Raw genomic sequence first — 20,661 nt, forward strand, 5'->3', positions numbered from 1 at the left:
GAGTGATGAGGGGAGAAAATCAAACGTCTTGATTTGAATTATATGGAGTAGTAAGTATGGTTAAGCTATATATAGGTAAATCATTCCAAATTTTTGCAGCATTCCCTGTTTTAATGTTTTGAAGATAAAATGTTAAGGATAGTCTTTTAAAAAAAAAAAAAAAAAACCATGCAGAGGGTTGTAATTTACTGCTTCAATTTTTTAATCACATTTATGATGAGTATTTCTAATCATGGCTTTTGATTGAAATTTAATGGCCAAAATTGCACCATATTTGTCACAAATAAAAAGATATATGTGGCAACTAACAATGGCAAAATTGCTAATTGATGTGCATCATTAAAATGTTGAATTTTGGTTAAAAGGCTGATATCAACCTAATTTTTAGCATCTTTCACAATTTTAAGTGAATACATGTAAATTTGTTCAAAAGTTAATTTTTATGCCTTACAGGGTTTTGAGGAGTATATAAATTTAATTCTAGATGATGTTGGAAAAGTCAACATCAAGAGGAAGAGCAAAAAACTTTAGATGGGTTCATTTTCCTTACTTTTAATCTCCCAAATGTACATGCTTTGAACATGGTACATCTATTTTGTTATGGGTTGATTACATCAAAAAAAAAAATGTAAAGGGTAAATTCTTCTTAAGAGATACAACACAACAGCCACCTCTCTCTCTCTCTCTCTCTCTCTCTCTCTCTCTCTCTCTCTCTCTCTTGCAATAATGGAAAGTGATGATTTTAGCAATGGTGTAAATCGGCATTATGTTGCCTTTTCAATTCCATTAAGGTCTAGCATCTTTGTTTACTGGCAATGTTAGAATTTAGATACATCTTGGATATCAAGAATGATTATGAAAGATATTTGATTGAATGAGTATGAAAACTATATTTGTGTAATTAATTGTATTGGATAGTACTTATATCAATTATATATATTTTAAATATGATTTCAAGCTCTTGGTTATCACGATTTCTCAGTGCATGTGATAAATTTTATTATCATGCAAGTGATAGATTTTATTGGTTTGGTATATAAATTACATCATGATATTGATTTTTTTTTTTTCCATATTAGGGAAGTTATCAATAGCTTTCCCGTGCATCGCACGGGTTAGCGACTAGTTTAATGTAATTAGGATTAAAGTCTTTTAACAGAACCATATGCTTTGAAGTCTTTTGGATAATTTGATAGTTATAACAAATGAGGGAGGATTTGAATCATGGAGACTCCAAGAGTGTCAACTCTACAAATTTCCCATAATACGGGATTTCAAGTATGACTGAATTTAGAGAATCAATGACTTATAAAGAGTAGTTGTGTATCATCAAACAATTATATAGTTCAAAAGTCATGCTAGTCGATATATAGGGGGACCATGTGGCCATTACTTTCAAAGTTTAAATTTATTTTATGAACAATAACCAAAGACTCATTGCAACAATATTAGGATTAAAGTCTTCTAATAATACGACCCATTTTGAAGTTTGTTTTGTTTTTTTTTTTTTTTTTTTTTTTAATTTAATAGTTATAACAGAGGAGGGAATATTGGAATCCTTGATGTCTCCCTTGATAGTTATATCTAAATTAGTTTTGATTAAATTTCCTTGAACAAATTTTATTTAATAGGTATATTCTACTCTAAAAGTTCTCTAATTGACTTTTTATTTACTAATACTTATTAAACGAATGCTAAATTACAAATTACACCTCTAACTTTTACTTGTTTTTAATTCAATCTTTAGGTTTTACTCTTTTTCATTTCAGTCCCTTAACTTTCATTTGTTTTCATTGTATTCCTTCCATCCATTCCACATTGGACAATATTAAGCTAATAGCAAATTTGGACAATATTGACCGAATTACTAAACTAAAAACATATTTAAGTATAGAACACCTTCCTTGGAATTACTTGGAAATTCTTGATCTTTGTTCTAACATGCTTCAAGGACCACTTCCAGTACCTTCATTGTATACTTCTTTCTTTTCAATCTCAAGGAATAATTTAACTAGAGAGATACCTTTCTTGATTTTCAATCTCAGTTCCCTCCAATATCTTGATTCGTCATTTAATCACTTGAATAACATGATTCCTCTTTGTTTGGGAAACTTAAGTGGCCATCTCATAGATTTGGATTTGCAAAGCAACAATCTTCATGGCACTATCCCTAAAACATTTGTGAAGGGCTATTACTTGAAAAGTCTTAAATTCAATGACAACCAATTGAAAGGATCATTGCCACAATCATTGGTCCATTGTAGAAAGTTGGAAGTTCTAGATTTTGGTAACAACAAGATTAATATCACCTTCCCTAGTTGGCTGGGAACTCTTCCAAAGTTGCGAGTTCTTATCTTGCGATCAAACAGCTTTCATGGTGCCATAGGAAATCCCAAGACCAAATTCATGCGAATCATAGACCTCTCTCACAATGAGTTCCATGGGATTTTGCCAACTAACGTTTTCAAATATTTGAAAGCATTGATGAAAGCGAATGTGGATAAAGGTCAATTGAAATATATGGGTAATAAGTATTATCAAGATTCTGTGATAGTGGTGATGAAAGGGTTTTTTATTGAAATGCTGAAAATCCAAAGTCTATTCACAACCATTGATTTCTCCAACAATAATTTCAAAGGAGGAATTCCAAAAGCAGTTGGAAAGCTTCGATCACTGAAGGGGCTTAATTTTTCACATAGTAATCTTATAGGTTGTATGCCTCCATCATTGGGAAATTTTACCAATCTTGAATGGTTAGATCTCTCTTCAAACAAGCTCATAGGTGAAATTCCTATTCAATAGGCAGATCTCACATTAGTAGAATTTTAAACCTATCAAAAAACTGTCTTTATGGACAGATACCTCAAGGTAAACAGTTCAATACCTTTATGAATGATTCTTACAGTGGGAACTTGGGGTTATATGGATTTCCATTGGCAAAATCTTGTGGCAATGATGAGGAACAACCACCACCACCATCTTCAATCACTCAAGAAGATGATTTCAAATTTGAAAATGGGTTTCATTGGAAAGTTGTATTGTTGGGGTATGGTTGTGGATTCATTTTTGGATTGGGTTTGGGTTATCTTGTGTTCTCAAGTGGGACCCCAAAATGGCTAGTGAATATTGTTTAAGGAAAAAGCCATTACAAGATACGAAGATCCAAGAAGAATGCTTGTGGGTGAACCCAATGAAGAAGAATTTGGTGGATGCAAATTCTAATTCTAGGTATATTAATTCTTATATACTAATAAATTTCATAATTTTTTTTGGTTCCTTAAAACTGTCTTTATATTGTTAAGAAGATTTTTCTTTTTTAATTTCCTTTATGCCAGTTAGGAATGGTTGTGCTTGTGTTGTTGTGAGGCTTATTACTAGTGTTACTGGGTGCATAAGGTTCTATGCTTCCTTTCAAAAAAAAGCTCATATGTTTAATGTATAGCCATATAGGAGAGTACCTAGGCTAATACTATATAACCACAACATTTTAATGCTTTATTTAGGTTAGACTTCATTTAATGACCCTGCTTTATGCTCTAGTGTGAGAAGAAATTTCTCTACTCTATTGCAATTTCTTGCCATTTATTTTAGGTATTAATTTGTTGGCCTTAATGTTTTGTGAGATTTTCTTGATTATGGCTGTGATGCTTTGGTACTTTTGAATAACAACAATTTATATTTATATATATATATATATATATATATCTATATCTAAAAGCTGAAGCATAGTATTTATGGTTACTATACTAGTTCCTTTTAAATTATCTCACCTACCACATCATTAGCTATATCATAATTATTTATTATTTATTTTTAATCTATAAAATTTTGACAATATTAAATAAATAAATATATTGGCTTTACAAATTCATGTTAGGAGGTTTTAACTTTACATATTCATATACTCTAATTTTAATGCTATAACTAAATATTAAAATAATGAGAAATTAACACAAAAATATTATCTATACATATTCACTTTAAGAGGCTGTTTGGATCCACGTTTGTCTCTACGTTTCACGTTTGCGTTTAATATTTGCTGGGACCCACGCTACACAGTAGCCAAAATAAACGCTAAGATGAGAAACGTAGGAATGAGTTGAAACGCAGGAATGAAAATACGAGACGCACCGTTTCATCAAAACCCAATCACGATGAACACAAGACAGCAAAATTCATTGCACAAGCACAACTGGTCTGATCAAAACGGTGATTCATTACACAAGCACAGAACATGATGAACCCAGAACATGATCAAACCCAGAACATGATTCATTGCACAAGCCCAACAACCCCATTCTTCGCGTTCTTCATCGATCAAACCCAGAACATGATGAAGGACCGCAAACCCATCAAAACAGTGAAACCAAAGCCATATGAATCAAACCCATGTGAAAAAAAATCAATAGTCATTAAATGGATCAAGCCATCAATCGGAGCAACTGATCAAATGGATCTACCCACTGCCGATCAACCCATGATTCATCTTCTTGAAACCCAGCAAACCCATCAACTGAGAAGATCAAAACAGTGAAACCAAAACTGTAAACCCATGTGAAAAAAAAAATCAAACCCATCAAATGATCAAACCCAGCAAACGGAACTGATCAACCCATCCACCAAGCAAATGCAAATCAAACCCATTAAAACAACCCGCAACCGATCAACCCATCCACCACCACAGAAGGAACCCGATCTTCGCCAGCGTCAGACTGGGTTGTCTTCCTCGGCTCTTCACCAGCGTCGGATCGATATAGGTCTTCCTTGTGGATTTCTCTGTTGGGCGTGGAACTCTCCAATGGCATAGGCGTTAGCTAGTACGGTGAGGAGTGAATTGAAGAAGGAAAGGAAGTGAATTGAAGAAGGAAAGGGAAAAAAAAAAATTAGAGTAAAATTGATATTTATTTGCTACAGTAATTTCAGCTGAGCTACAGTACCCGTATCACCAAAATAATCATCCACGTTTTTTCACTTATTTGCTACCGTGTTTTCAGTTTTCAGTTTTCAGTTTCAGCAAAATAAGTTCTATCCAAACAGACCCTAAATAGTTTTAGCTTTATATATAATTTTGACTTTACATGTTCGTCTATTTTAATTTAGATCGATCCTTATAACTGAAAAAATGAAATCAATGAAGAATCATAAAAACAAAATTATCTATAAAAATGTATTTTCAAGTCTTGCTTAATCTTTCATGATTGAAAAGTTGAAATTTGACAACTACTCCATAGGAGGAGTCCGAATCAAGCATGTTATAGATCTCCTACTAGAGGCCTGTAATCACATTGTCCTATTATTGACTAATTTATATATATTCCTTGATACAAGTATATTTTTTTATCATTTTATTTACAACACTAAATGCCTTTAATGAATGGTGTCTGTTGTTGACTTGATTTGAGGGAAAATTATATTATAATATGTCCTATTTTGTATTTTCTCAGGTTTTAGTTTATTTGAAAAACAACAAGATAATTCGGGAAATATAATGAAGAACCATTTGTAGTTTCTCAGGTTTTCTCAGTGCGGACTTCTTTTCTAGCTTGACGTTGATTTTTTTAAAGTTTATGCAAAAACAATTGAAATGTCTATTCTTAGTGAAGCAGCTATATTTTTTTTGATACCACACAGGGGAGAAAAACAAAACAACAGACTACACAACAGTTGGATTAAACCAGCTACAGTTCAGAGGCATTTGACATGCCAAGTTAGCAACTGACCAAACAGAATTTACAACAAGTTTAGGCAATAAGTACACATCACAGCAAAACCCATTATGGTTCAAAAAGTCTAAATCAGCAAGTCGGATCTGTTGCAGCCGGTTTGTGGTCTTCCTATGCTGAATTAGATGGACTAACTGTCTGCTGGTGCCTAGAAACAAAACATACTAGAAACCATGGTTTTTTGCTTTAAGAGCAGCTTCCACCATAGCATCCAACAGCGCCCCACATGTTGTATTAGCTACACTACTATTAACACCATAAAACAAGCTATCTCCCTGCCTAGTAATAGCTTCATAAGCTGAAGACCAGCGATTTGGCTTCTTGGTCCTGGCTCCAGCAAGCTTAACGATCAACTGCCACTGCCCTGAGGATGAGTAGTGTTCTGGTTGATATCTTCTTGGCTAACAAGTGTGTCTTGGTTGATCAAGGAAAGCCTCTTTGTACCTACAAGCCATAGATTGAGAGATTAAAATCACGCTCATAGGATTAGGTTGTAACCCATCATATAGCACTCGGTTCCTGTGTAACCAAATATGCCAAAGGGTTGTAAAAATTGCTTGTAAGTAAGCCATAGAAGAAATCTCCCTGGATTTGAACTTCATGAGGATTGTTGAAAGCCAATGCTGGACACTTAAACTCCTAAAGTCAGTAGCATGTACAGCCAAGGTTGATCTGTGCCAACAAGCTCTAGTAAATGGGCAGAGGAGAAAGAGATGAGTTGAAGATTCAACATCAGAATTACAGAGGGGACATGTTGTTTGGGTTGAGATGCCTCTGTTGTTTAGATTACTAAGAGTGGGTAATCTGTCCTGGATAAGTTTCCAAACAAAAGTATTGATTTTCAAAGGAACTTTGACTCCCCAAATCAGATTCCACACATTTTGGTCTCCATGAATATTTCCAGAAGAAAGAGAATCCTGTATAAGAATCTCATAGGCTCTTTTGACTCCATAGTTACCGTTAGCCTCATTGGAAAACTTCCAAAGCAATTGGTCTTGCACATCATGAGCTTTAGGTAAAGGAATTTGAAGGATTTGTTTGCTCAAAGGAAAGGGGTATAAGGTTCGGACCAAATCAGCTTTCCAAGTTTTGGAATTGTGGTCAATAAGATCCCCCACTGTACCAGTTTGTATTTTAGGACGATGCAAAGTACCATGAGCACTAGGAAACCAATTTTGATGAGTAAGAGGGATATTGAAACCATTACCAACTCTCCACTGCCCCTCCCTAAGTCTAGAATCACCTTGCTTAACAATGTTCTTCCAACACCAAGTATGATGAGACTTTGGAGTGTATTCTTGTAAAGAACAATGTGGGTAGTATTTAGCCTTAAAAGTTCTTGCCAGCAAAGAGTTAGGATTTTGGTACAACTTCCAATATTGCTTTGCAAGCATAACATGGTTCATGGGACCAAACTTTTTAATACCAAGACCTCCCTTCCTCCTAGGTTGACAGATTTTTTCCCAATTCAAAAGGTGAAGTTTTTTCTCACCTTGCCCATGCCCCCACCAAAAGGCTCTAATAATGGTATCCATCTCATTACACACCTGATCAGGAACCTTAAAACAAGAGAATGTGTATAATGGTAAAGATTGAAGCACAGAGGAGATAAGAGTTGTTCTTCCTGCTTGTGATAATAACCTCGCCTTCCAACCCTGCAATTTGGACTGGAGTTTTTCAACCAAGAAGTGAAAATCAGCTATTTTGTTACCCTTAAGCTTAAAGTTGACGCCGAGGTACTTGGTAGGAGTATGCACCAGATTAACTTTCAGCTTTCTAGCCAAGGCTTCCTGGTCTTCCATAGGCATATTAGGTGAGCAAAATAAATCAGATTTGAGGGGATTGATAGACTGCCCAGATACCCTACAATACCAATCCAAAATTTTCAACAAGGTGTCAACAGAGTGCTTATCCTTCTTGAAGAACAGAAGGGAGTCATCAGCAAACAACAGATGGGTAAATGAAATGCCATTCCTTCCAACTTTAATCCCTTTTAACTTGTTTAAGGTTTTAGCTTGTGTAAGGGAGATGGAGAGGATATTAGCACAAAAAAGAAACAAGTAAGGGGATAGAGGGTCCCCTTGCCTCAACCCTTAAGTTGGTGTGAAAGACTTAGACATGTGACCATTAATGAGTAAGGTAAATTGCACAGAGGTGACACACTCCATAATCCAATTAATCCATTTTGAGTCAAACTTCATCACCACAAGCACTGCCTTCAGAAAATTCCATCTAACTTTATCATAAGCTTTGGTCATATCTATTTTCAAAGCCCCAAAACCGAATTTCTTCCCTCTCTTCCTCCTAAGGTCATACATGATTTCATGTGCTATAAGAATATTGTCAGAAATGTTTCTTCCTTTAATGAAAGCATTTTGAAAGGGAGTAATGAGCTTATCCATAAGTGGTTTTAGCCTATTAACAAGAATTTTGGAAATAATCTTATATAAGACATTGCAAAGACTAATAGGCCGGAAATGAGTAACCTCTTCAGGGTAATTGACCTTAGGAATAAGGGTAATGAAAGTATAGTTAAGCGGTCTGAAAAGAGAGCCAGAATGGAAAAAGGCTTGGACAGTATTGATCACATCTAGCTTGACAGTTGGCGAATACTCTTGATAGAAGAAGGCAGGGATACCATCAGGTCCAGGAGCTTTGTGAGGTCCTAATTGGAACACAGTGAAGCAGCTATATAGGATAATCGTTTAATGTTTTAAAGTTCTTTATGATATGCTTAATGCATCATGATTTACCGGGTACATGATATGTTTTCTTGGACTTGGAAAAGTGATTATTTTAACAATAATGGACAGAACCTTTTCACTTTAAACAGTTTTAACTTTATATATAATTTTGACTTTACATGTTCATCTATTTTAATTTAGATCGATACTTATAACTGAAAAAATGAATCAATGAAGAATCATAAAAACAAAATTATCTATAAAAATGTATTTTCAAGTCTTACTTAATCTTCAATGATTGAAAAGTTATAATCTGACAACTACTCAATAGGAGGAGTCCGAATCAAACATGTTATAGATCTCCTACTAGAGGTTTGTAATCACATTGTCCTATTATTGACTAATTTATATATGTTCCTTGATACAAGTATATTTTCTTATCATTTTATTTACAACACTAAATGCATTTAATGAATGGTGTTTGTTGTTGACTTGATTTGAGAGAAAATCATATTATAATATGTCATATTTTGTATTTTCTCAAGTTTTAGTTTATTTGGAAAACAATAAGATAGTTTGAGAAATATGATGAAGAACTATTTGAGTTGCTAAAGAAGATGGTTTTTTTGCAATTTCATTTCACTGTTTGTAAATACTTTTTTTTTAACAATTTAGCAACAAATATTGTTACATCATTGTTATACGATGTTCCTAGATGCTTGAATAATTATTTTTTCTTCTACAAATATTTTATGTTGCTATTCATCTTCCTTATGTTGGTCCGTTCTTGATCCTTAATATTCCTATTCTCTCTCTTTTAAGATATTTTTGTTATTATCAGGAGTCTTTTCACCTAGGGGTTTTAGCAACAGTTTACAGTCTAGGATTTGATGATTGTTTGTGTATAACTATTCTTGAATGAAACTTGGGTAAAATATAAGAAGCAGACTTGAAAAGAGTTCATACCTCATTGCATTTTTATATATCTGATAGGCGTCTATCAATAAGATTCTAAAGTACATATTAGCTGTGGGGAAAGCTTAGAAAGTTAATGAATTGAAAACGTGTTCCTAGTGAGTTTTGCTGCTTTGGTTTCTAGTTTCCACAAATTGTAAGTCACCTCTGATTAGCCAACTAGTTGTTTTAGGCACTTTTTATTAGGGTTTTTCAAGTCTAAAAATTCAACAACAACAAAAAAGAAAAAGAAATACTTTTCTTATTCCAAACTCTATTAAACAGACAATAAAGAAGAGCTCTTGGGAAGTTTGATGATATGCTTGAGCCCAGATGCCACTGTTTGATGTGAAACAAGGACAAAAGGTTTGTTGCTTTTTTTTTTTTTTTTTGCCTTAATTTCTCATTTCTTTTTCTTCTTAGGAATTTAGCTAGAACATGCTTGTATCATTGAGTCCTAGTGGGATGATTTTTTTTTTTTTTTTTTCCTTCCGAATATGTAATAGTGTGAAAAAAAGAATCATATACTTTGGAAATTATATGGGAAGACAAAGGTAATAGTTTAAATTTGCATTTTACAATAATTTTTTTGTTTTGTAGCAATTGGAGAGAGTAAAACAATCAATTTGTCTCAGTATAAATGTCATTACTTCGCAAGAATTAGTATCATACATATTTGTTGGAAAAATTATAATGAATAAACAAGTTTGATACAACAAACAATATACCAAATAATTAGCAAGAATGTAAATAAGCAATAATAATATAAATTTAAGTAAATTTAGGAACAATCTCGCAATGCTATAGAATCACGCAAAGAGCGTTGTTCTTAAAGGTTGATTCGTATCACCCAAAGTAAAATTTGGTGTGATTGGTTCTCTTGGCCAAACAATCTACAGGATTAGACTATAGTGTCGACCTTTGTGATGTACGCAATTCCACTCACAAAAGGTTTAAGAACAACCTTCTATTACCTTTCTTTAAAAAACAAAACAAATATTCTTGTAGAAAAATATGTGGGAGAGAAAGATTGTAGAGTAGTGTATATCTAAAATATAGAGTAGTAAAAAGAAAACCTTTAGAAAAGGTATTATGATGAGTATTATATAGGCTACTTATGAAGATTGTAAGGTTGAATTTTATCAGTCATCTTGTTGGCTTTATTCCGTGCCAAATTTGCTTGTATTTTAGCAATTAGTAACCCTGTATTTAGGTGGAAATCATGTAAGGGTAGTGAGTGAGAGAGTGTGATGAAATGCTCAAGATTGTGCAAGGATGCAGAAACTCGCGGCTGGGACTTGCGACTGGCAAGCTGCCAAAGCTGGCACAAGTGTGAAGCATGCAGGGGAGCTGAAGAGTTATGCCAGCTGTTGCACTACAGGACAAAAGTCACAGGCTGGCCAGGCCGTTAGCTCTCGACTTGAACTCGCGACTCAGTCCAATCACGAGGCTAAGTCGTCAAACCACCCTGTTTGGAAAAAACTGACTCTTCGCATTCCTTTATCACCCCACTATATATAGACCCTTATACCCACAAAATATATAGAGCTTCCAGAGAGAATTTTGAGAGAAAAACCCTAGAGAAAAACAAGATTGATTCATCCACAATCTTCACATAGAGATTTTTCAAATTCCTTTACTCTCTTCCTCTCCATTGTTACATCCTTTAGAGGTACATTACCAAAACCTTTCCTCACCATACTCATATCTGTGAGAAGACCATTTGGTGCTTTGGGAAGCAGTTAAGAATGGACCAATTTCATATTGGTTGATGCTATGGTCAAGTAGCGGAATCCGGTAAGCTAAAGAAGAAATAGGTTCGGCGTAACCTCATTGGAGTAGGAGCTTAGAGGGCTTAGGTACACTGGGTAGATTAGGCTTGGAGGGTCTTCTGCTATTCATGTATCCCAATTACATTCTTTAGTGGATTATTTACCGCTTGGAGGGCGGCAGAGAGGTTTTACGCTAAGAGCTTCGGTTTCCTCTTCGATAACACATCGTTGTGTTGTCCTTGTGTTTGCATCTCTCTTCTTTTAATTTTTGCCATTTAATTTCTGCTGTGGATGTGTTTTTATTTGATTTAGATTGTTTATCAATTCTGTATTAAGCTTATGTTTATATTCCGCACATTAATTGTTTGATATTAAGCTCGAATTAGTAATTTGTTAATTGGGGGTCTAAACGTTCATGATGTTTTATACACTAATTGAACTTTCAAAGATAATAGTATATAGTTATTAATTACTAATAACTCTTAAAAGCCTAACGGCTATATTATCAATTATTGTCTAACGACTATTTTTCTCATAATTGCCCAACAGCTATTTTAAGGAAAGAGTGTTTGGAACACACACCCACACCTCAAAATTGGCAAGGCAGCCATCATGCTCTTCCAAACAAAAGAGCTATTAGGTGAGTCATTCGCATGAAGAAAATTGCACCGAGGAAAGTATCTGGCTTTGAAGCATTTAAATAGTAGAGAGTCTTGGTTTTTCAGCAACCTCCAACCTTGCTTGGCTAGCATGGCCAGATTAAAATACCTCAAATCTCTAAAAACCATTCCCCCTTCCATCTTTGGTCAAGTTGGAAATAATGAAATTAAAAGAGTCATATCCTTTACTATTAAATAATGTACCCATGGGTCCGTATTTGTTAGGAAAATAAATAAATTCTGAGAAGTCTGGGCTTTTCTAACTTGATATGGACCTTTGAAGTTTAGGCTGAGAAGTGTGGACTCCTTTTCTAACTTGACGTTGATTTTTTTCAAGTTTATGCAAAAACAATTGAAATGTCTATTCTTAGCGAAGCAGCTATATAGGATAATCGTTTAACGTTTTAAAGTTCTTTATGATATGCTTAATGCATCATGATTTACCGTGTACATGATATGCTTTCTTGGATTTGGAAAAGTGATTATTTTAACAATAATGTTCATGTGGACAGAACCATGAACATTAAACTTTTCCAGCTGAATCTAAATATCTGGCTGGGCTTGGTAAGCATGCCAGCTTCAGGCCATTGTAGTTGGGCTGAGGGACAGTGTGCTTGCTTTGTCTGTGAATGTACCTGGAACTACGTCAAAGGATGTCATGGACATGGTTCTGGTAACTCAATATTTCGACGCAATGAAAGAAATTGGCGCATTGTCAGTGTCCAACTCTATTTTCATCACACGCGGACCAGGTGCTGTGAAAGATGGCTTCACAGATTAGAGATGGCCTCCTTCAAGCAAATACCGCTCATAATGAGTGACTTTATCCCAGCATATATGTTGCACGAGTGGCTTTTCTAATGGTATATGAAATGATTAGCACAAGTATCTAAGATTTGTGTCTTTTATTCTTATTCTTTTCTTCTTTACGAATTAATTACTGAAGAATTTCTTATAGAACAGTGAAAAACAATCTTAGTGTTGAAGCAAGAACAAATCAAAGATTAGAACTGTTTGTGAAGGAAGAGAGACTGAGAGAAAGAGAAAGAAAGTGAAAGAAAGAGAGAGAAACTGTTTGATTAAGAAAACCGAATTTCTTGCTTAATGATAAACTGAAGCGTACAGAGATATTTATAGTACAATCTGTCTATAACTGAATAACAAATAAATCCACATTATACGGATCTAATCCGTGAAAATAGGAAAAGAAAAACAAACTAAACAAACAGATCTTCGCACCAAAACCAACTGCATTTCTAGCATACCATACGACACCATCTCTGCTTAACCAATACTTACGTAACAACACATACGAAACGGAGCATTTTAATAAACATCCTTTGGTGAAACGGTGCATTTTCTCCATATTTGAAAACCAACGGTAACTCCCAAATTCAATTCAGTCTTCTGTTCTGAAATCAACCATTATCATCCTTAAGCTTCTTATCCTTGCTCTTTGTTTTGGTCCTTCTGGAAATGCTACTATCACTAACAATTACTTGAGTGAAGATAGGAGGAGCTAGGGAGTGTCTTGCATTGCAAATAAGTGGTGTGGTGTGTGTACATGGTGTTGAACTTGGCCATTGTATTGGCAATGTTCTTTAATAGTATGAAATGTTATTGATTTGGGTATTTTTGCGGTATCCTCAGGTGTTATATGCTATTTTGTAATTGTTGTCTGCATTTTGTAACTGTTATAGGCAGGGACGGACCCACGTTGAGGGCAAAGGGGGCCCGGGCCCCCCCTGGGCCCAAAAATTTTTTTTTTTTAGCATGTAAAATTTTCAAAACAAAGGCCTGGGCCCCTTGGTTTTTAGCTCAAGCCCCCCTTAATTTTTAGCTCAGGCCCCCCTCACCTCCACCATACCTATCCTAGCCCAGGAGTTTTCAAAAGCCCAAGAAAACCTTAAAAAAATATATATGTAAAAAAGAAAAAAAAAAAAAAAAAAACCCAGCAGTTAGTATTCAGTAAGACCCCAAAACCAAACGGAAAAGCCAGAAACGAAGGAAAAAAAGAAAAAAAAAAAAAAGAAAGAAAGGGAGAGGTGAGAGCGAGACAGAGAAAGGAGAGAGCCATCACACCGTGACACCGCTACCCACGCCATGACGACACTGCCCGTGCTAGAGAGACCTATCTTGCTACCTAGTACCCACACTGCCATCAGCTGTTGTATACCCAAACCGAAGACCCATCTTGCCGCCACCGCCGCCGGTGCTCGATCTACACTACCTAGCCCAGCTTCGTTGCTCTACTGCTCCAGCCTTCACAGTTCACAGGTATTTAATCTATCATTTCCTTCAAAACCTAATATAATGTTTGTGAATCTCAAAATCTAAAAATCTATGCTTTGTGGACTTGTGGTGTTTGTGTTTTTATTGATGAGTGATGAACTGATATTGGTGATTCCGTGATTGTGAATCTAAAAATTTATTCTGCCTGTGGTTTTTTTTTTTGGGCATTTTGTCTTTGGCTTTGTGACTCTCTGTGACTCTATGTTTGTGACTCTCTATTTTGTATTATATAGAAAAGAGAGATAGAGATAGAGTAGAGTTTGTAAAGATTAGAGAATATATTACTGTAGTGTTTGTCTGTTTGTTCTTTGTTGACCGGTAGTTGGGCAACAATAAAGACAAGTGATAGAAAAAAGAAGAAGGTAAAGTTAAGAAATTTTTTTTTTTAGTAGTGCAGAATAAATTTATAGCATCTGCAGTGGGATTGGGTCAGTGGCTGAAATATGGAGAGTACAAGACAAAGACAAAGACAAAGATTAATAAAGGCAAAGACCAAAGACAAAAGAAAAAAACAAATCATAAAATATAGAAAATTGTCACACATCACAAATTTAAGAAAATAAAATGATTCATTTGCGTCTATTGTTAATCTATAATGCTAAATTAAATAAATTTATAAATTGAGAAGAAGTGAGAAATACTAAATTTATAATTAAATGCTTCATACATGTTACCTAGATTATAGTATTTGTCCTTAGTTAGTAACAACAATCATTTGTGAGATAATATATATGATTCTTATTTTATTTGTAGATCATGAAAAAATCAACTACAATGTTTGATTTTTTCAAAAGAAAATATTCAAATTCTTCCAAAGTCAACGTGGGATTGCCAACAACTAATATTGCTATTCCAATTCCAAAAAATGTGGATATTCCAATTCTAGAAAATATTCATTCCCCAATTCCGGAAAATGCCGATGTTCCAATCCCAAGAAATATTCATTCCCCAATTCCAGAAAATGCCGATATCCTAATTTCGGAAAATAACCATATCTCTCAAATACAATTTCAAAAAGTTGATCTTGATATATTAAGAAACAATGATTTTTGGGTATTTGTCTTGGTTGATAGTTTATTAATACTATATGGATGCGTATTTGAAAAAAAAAAATTTCACTTATCTCCGGCCCCCCCCCCCAGCTTGAAATCCTGGGTTCGTCCCTGGTTATAGGTTACCTTCGCGCTTTGACCAATGAGAATTAGAGAACTATTATTAACTAGGGTTGTATGAAATATTTTTCATAGTTAGGAGGACTTGGAGACTAAAACTACAACTTTTGGAGAGAACTAGCTTATTATTATTATTATTATTATTATTCATAGTTACAATGAGGAATGAGAAGTTTGTACCTTAGACCTTTCAATTATTTGAAATATTAAAAAAATGATAACTGAGTGACAAGGCATTTTTGGCTTGTAAAGAACTTAATGGAGTAAATAAGCACATAATATATGAAGAACCACCAAGAAAAAACAATTTCATATGTAAGTATATTTGTGTACTCATCAAAAAGTATCCTTATTGTAATTATTTGTAATTAGTCTACTAATATTTATGAAGTATTTTTTAATGAAACAATACATATAATGATCCACTAAGATTTATGGCCAACCCCAAATTATTGGGATTAAGGCTTTATTAATTGCTGACTAAAGTAACTCATTAATTAAGAACAACTTCCTCATAGTCCAACCTTTTATGAACCCTGCACCAAAGCAAGAAGAACAATTAGTCAATTGGGATCACCTTCTTTCTTTGTCTTTACTATTTTAGCTTTTTATTATTCATTTTTGGGTAAAATACGCTAAGAATCGTTGAACTTTTATGATTTTGTAGTAAGACTCCTTTAGCTTTTCTTTTTTTCCCCAATTTAGTTCATAAACCTTGATACAGTAGTAAATATATCCCTTCTCTCCACTCTATCTATTTCACCTCGTTCTGTCTTTTTTTTTTTCCTTTTTTTTTTTTTTTTTTTTCAAATTATTAAAAACTCAAACGATGGAAGGGGTCCATTTGCTGCACATTAGATGATTCAGTGCAAAAAATGTTCAAATAGACGGAAATGGACAGAAGGGGTCCATCTACTCTTCTACTACAGTTTCAGTATGTACTAAATTTGTGAAAAATAAAAAGTCAAGGGGGACTTAACTTAAAGTCTGCAATTACATAAAAGTTTAGGCGGCCTTAGTTCATTTTATCTGTTTTTTTCTCCACCTATTTGCATTTGTGTGAGTGCTTGAGAGAGAGAGAGAGAGAGAGAGAGAGAGAGAGAGAGAGAGAGAGATAAATTTACTTGTTGCAGTCCATGCTATCAGAAATGGGGAAGCTAAGATGGGTGTGGCACATGATAGGAAGAGAATTGATACGTGAGGCAAGCAAGCGAGGCTGTGTTCCCTTTACACTAGCCTGAATGCAAAAGCAGATTGTCTGAGGCCCAAGCCCGTGCTTTGCTAATTTATTTAGCTTCTCTACGTGTCGACAACATATCTTTGTTGGTACGTAGTAGAACCCAACGAGGAAGGCCAAGCAGTCAGGGAAATACTCAAACACAGGTTCACAAACAGGGTATTGAGCCAGTTTTGACTGGTGAGACATGTCTAGCCTAGAAACTACAAGCAAGAATATTAAGAACACAATAGGACGAGTCATTGCTGAGGTTTTTTTTTTTTTTTTTTTTTTTTTTTGGGTGTACATATAAAAGCTTAATTAGTAAATATGTGTAATGTTATTGATATTTATTAAAGGTGGTATTATATAAGAATTTAATAAATTTTGTTGCCAATGGAACCAAAGAGAGCAAGTTCGTTAGAGCCACGCATGCATGCAATTCTCATGCTCCCTGAATTGCTCAAACTTGCCCCAGTACTCTTGAAAAGTAGGAGGGTTACGTGAGTAACAATTAATATACAGTATGAAAAGCTTTTCATTATGCATGGTACCGTTACGTGATATTTCGGAATTGTCTACAGAATTCACCAAAATTATTCATGGGATTTATAGCATCACTCTAATTTGAAGTAGTCAGATTTAATAAATTACAAATGAGGACTAAAGAAATATATACTTTAGAATTCAAGCCTTTAATATCTTATATATATATTAAACTTGACCTTTTCAGTTGCTCCGTTGGCATGAGCCTAGCTTAAAATGATTTTAAGAAAATAAAAAAGTTACCAAGACAATGTTTTTTCCTAATTTGTTGGGTCCTTCACAATGCATGCCAAAAAAAAATGTCAACTTAATTATTTTAAGTAACAAAAGTGAGTTTTTTTTTTTTTTTTTTGAAGAGAAGTAACAAAAGAGAGTTAGTTCAACTAGTTGACACATTTTGATATTTTCAATACAGACATTTAGGATTATTCAAATCTCTCCACCCCAAAATAAAAATGTATCAAAAAAAAATATTATTATTCTTCGAGTAAGGTTTTTCTTCTTTTAATTTTTTACCATAATTTTTCAAGAAAGGTTTATGATACAAAAATTTTCACAATCATTTCATAAAAGATAACAAGTTGCGATTAGAATCACATCATTTTCACATAGACCCTCTAATAGCACCACTTTTATTAATACAAATATTAAAAATTTACATTTTTACTATTATGAGAAAGATTGTAAAAAAGTTTTCTACCTACACTTATATTTGTAATAAAAAGATGGTTGAAAACAACCTAACACTAATTCAAAAGATTTAATAGATAACTCTCTCTAACTTTCGGAGTATCAATATGGGTGAATCCAATGCAGATAGGATATTATGGCTTTGGTTTCAATGAATACATGTAAATCTAGGACCAGTAATTGAAACATTTAGCCTAGAGACTAGATAGCCAGGACCCAGTTCCAGGGGTTGCTTCCTTCGAATTCTTAGAGACTAGAGAGATCCTTTCTCTCCAATTTCTAAGAAGATCCCTTTCGTCTTCTCTGATTCATGCAGGTATAGTAAGTATTAAATTTATTTTGCATGTTAGTTTTTGTCATTGCCAGGCTTATTTTCATAGTTACCATGATTGTTTTCACATCTTTATAATAGCTATGATCGTATGTTCATAATACCATAATTAAATTGCTCACATGATGATTATCCAAATAAGTTTAACATCACTCATGCATTAACATGGATTTAACTCTTGATCTAAGATTATTACTTTGTTTAGATTTCATATATCTATGTTTTATATGATTTATTTTTCAGATCAGAAATTTTCTTTGTAAAAAGCATTATACTTTCTATAGCAAAAATCAGATTTGAAACCCTTTTTCAAAATCCACTTAGATTCATATCCAAACCAGATCTGAGATTCCTTTCCAAAAACATTACATTTTTCACATCCAAGCTAGATCTGAAATCCTTTTCAAAACTCATTTATTTTTCTACATCAAAAATCAGATTTGAAAATTTCTTTTTAAAAGGCATTCTACCTTCATATAAAAAAAATCAGATGTGAAGTTTCCTTTGCAAAAATATTTACAATTACGTACGTAATAAAAATCAGATTTGAATATATTTTCATAAAGATGTCATATATTCATGAGTAATTCTTAGGTACTCCCGGAGCACGGAGAATGGTGCTCCCTCCTCTCACATTCATGGTGGGGTCCGCTCATTAAATTCATAGTGGGGTCCACCATGAATGTGAGAGGAGGGAGCACCATTTCACTATACTCCGGGACTACCTAAGAATTTTCTCATATTCATGATTAAAAATCAAATCTGAGATTTCCTTTGCAAAAATGTTTCCATTTTCATAATAAAACCAGATCTAAATATTTTTCATAAACTCATTGTTTTTCACATAATAAAAACCAGATCTGAATATTTTTCATTAACTCATTGTTTTTCACATAATAAAAATTAGATCTGAATATTTTTAATCAAAACATTCTTTTTTTTCATGTTATAAAAATTAATCTAAATCTTTCCCATAAAAATGACATTCTTTTCATAACAAAAATTGGATCTAAATTTATTTTCAAAAAAATGATTCTGTTTCTTTGATAAAAAAAAGCGGATCTAAATTTTCTTATAAAACTCATTTCCTTTTATGAAATTTAAATCTTTTGCATGGAGTAAAAAATAGATCTATAGATCTAAGCTTACAATTAATATTAGATTTACGAAAACTAATAATACATTTCAAAGTTTACAGTATCATATGTCAATGATTTTGTGGGTATATAGATGGTCATTCATGGCCTAGAAGACTGGATTTTTTTGGGCAGAGTAGATGCCTAATAACTTCCCACTCTATAACCTAGCCCCTAAATCTTGTTTTTTTTTTTTTTTTTTCAAGATTAGTGTTTTATCATTTTCTTTGGTAGAATGTATTAGGACCAAAACTTTGTAATTTTTACTTAGATTGTAATTAGGACCAAAGCGATGTAATTTCTACCAATTGTGATATTCTTGATATAATGAACATTCAATGCAATTCAATCATTCAATTCTAAACTTTTAGGTTTTTTTTTTTTTTTTTCAATTTAAAAAATAAGTAGTGAGTCCACAATTAATTAACCCAAAGAGGTTCCAAGTATCCTCTTTTGAGAGTTTCCCAAAATGGGTCTCTCCCACAATACAATAGGATAATATTTAACCATCAAAGGAAGAACAAAAAAACTAAATAATAACAACTCAAAATCCAAAATTAAATTGCATCAACCCAAAGTATAGAACATAAAAATTCACCAATCTAAAGTAGAAATGCAAGAAAAATAAATAAAAATAAATCCACCAAAAATTAAAAAAAAAAAAAAAAAAAAGTTGAGAGAGAGAGAGTTCACATTTTGTGTGTGGGAAAACTATGCATAGAATGAGAGAGAGAAAATAACAAAATCATAGTAATAGGATGAGAATGAGAATAGCCAAAATAAAGGAAGATAAGGGGATAAAGAAAGAGTAATATTAAGGTAGAGAATAGTGGAGAATTGAAAAGGTAAAAGGGAAGGAGAAATGTTGTTAAAAGTGTAACAATAAGTGGAGAAGTTAATAATAAGAAGAATAGTTTTTTTTTTTTTTTTTTGAGAAACCAATAAGAAGAATAGTTAGAAATAAGAGAGAGATGGTAGTTTGATTGTTAAATAATAGAGTTTCTAATTCACCTTAAATGATTAAATGTTAAAAAATATATATGAAAAATTGGAAAGAAAATGGATAATAATATAGCTACTGATGTGGCTCAACTGAAACGGAACAACAATAAATGTTACGCTTCAGCTTTTAGATATACTAGTCAAAAATCCGTGCGATGCATGGGAAATTTTTGCCTAAAAGTATGTTGGCCTCAAGTTTTGCATAAAAAGTATAATTAAATTATATTAATCTCAAATTGAAACAATAAACACAACATGAAGAATTTAAAAAAAAAAAAATGGTGTGCATCTAACTAAAAGTTTCTGTAGTCCTCTCTAGTTTCTACTATAAGGGATACCAAAAATATTTTTGCAATAAATTTCTTCTTTAAAAAAAAATTAGAGTAACTATATATCTTCCTTAACCTTACATCTTCAATAGTTTACACAGTAAGAATGTTGGTTTGGTTAGATGAGATCACTGAATTTAGATTGCAAAATCGTT

General features: G+C 33.3%; 1 protein-coding gene across 1 annotated transcript; it reads left to right on the plus strand.

The window, feature by feature from the left end:
* The first annotated feature begins 2,088 nt into the window (after nucleotides 1–2,088).
* LOC126721425 (receptor-like protein 43) lies at nucleotides 2,089–3,134 on the plus strand. The gene is made up of 2 exons (XM_050424454.1): nucleotides 2,089–2,753; nucleotides 2,906–3,134. Exons 1-2 carry the CDS (start codon nucleotides 2,089–2,091, stop codon nucleotides 3,132–3,134), a joined length of 894 nt encoding a protein of 297 aa, XP_050280411.1.
* The last annotated feature ends 17,527 nt before the right edge of the window (nucleotides 3,135–20,661 follow it).

The sequence above is a fragment of the Quercus robur genome, chromosome 4, assembly GCF_932294415.1.
Source record: "Quercus robur chromosome 4, dhQueRobu3.1, whole genome shotgun sequence".
Taxonomy (NCBI): Eukaryota; Viridiplantae; Streptophyta; class Magnoliopsida; order Fagales; family Fagaceae; genus Quercus; species Quercus robur.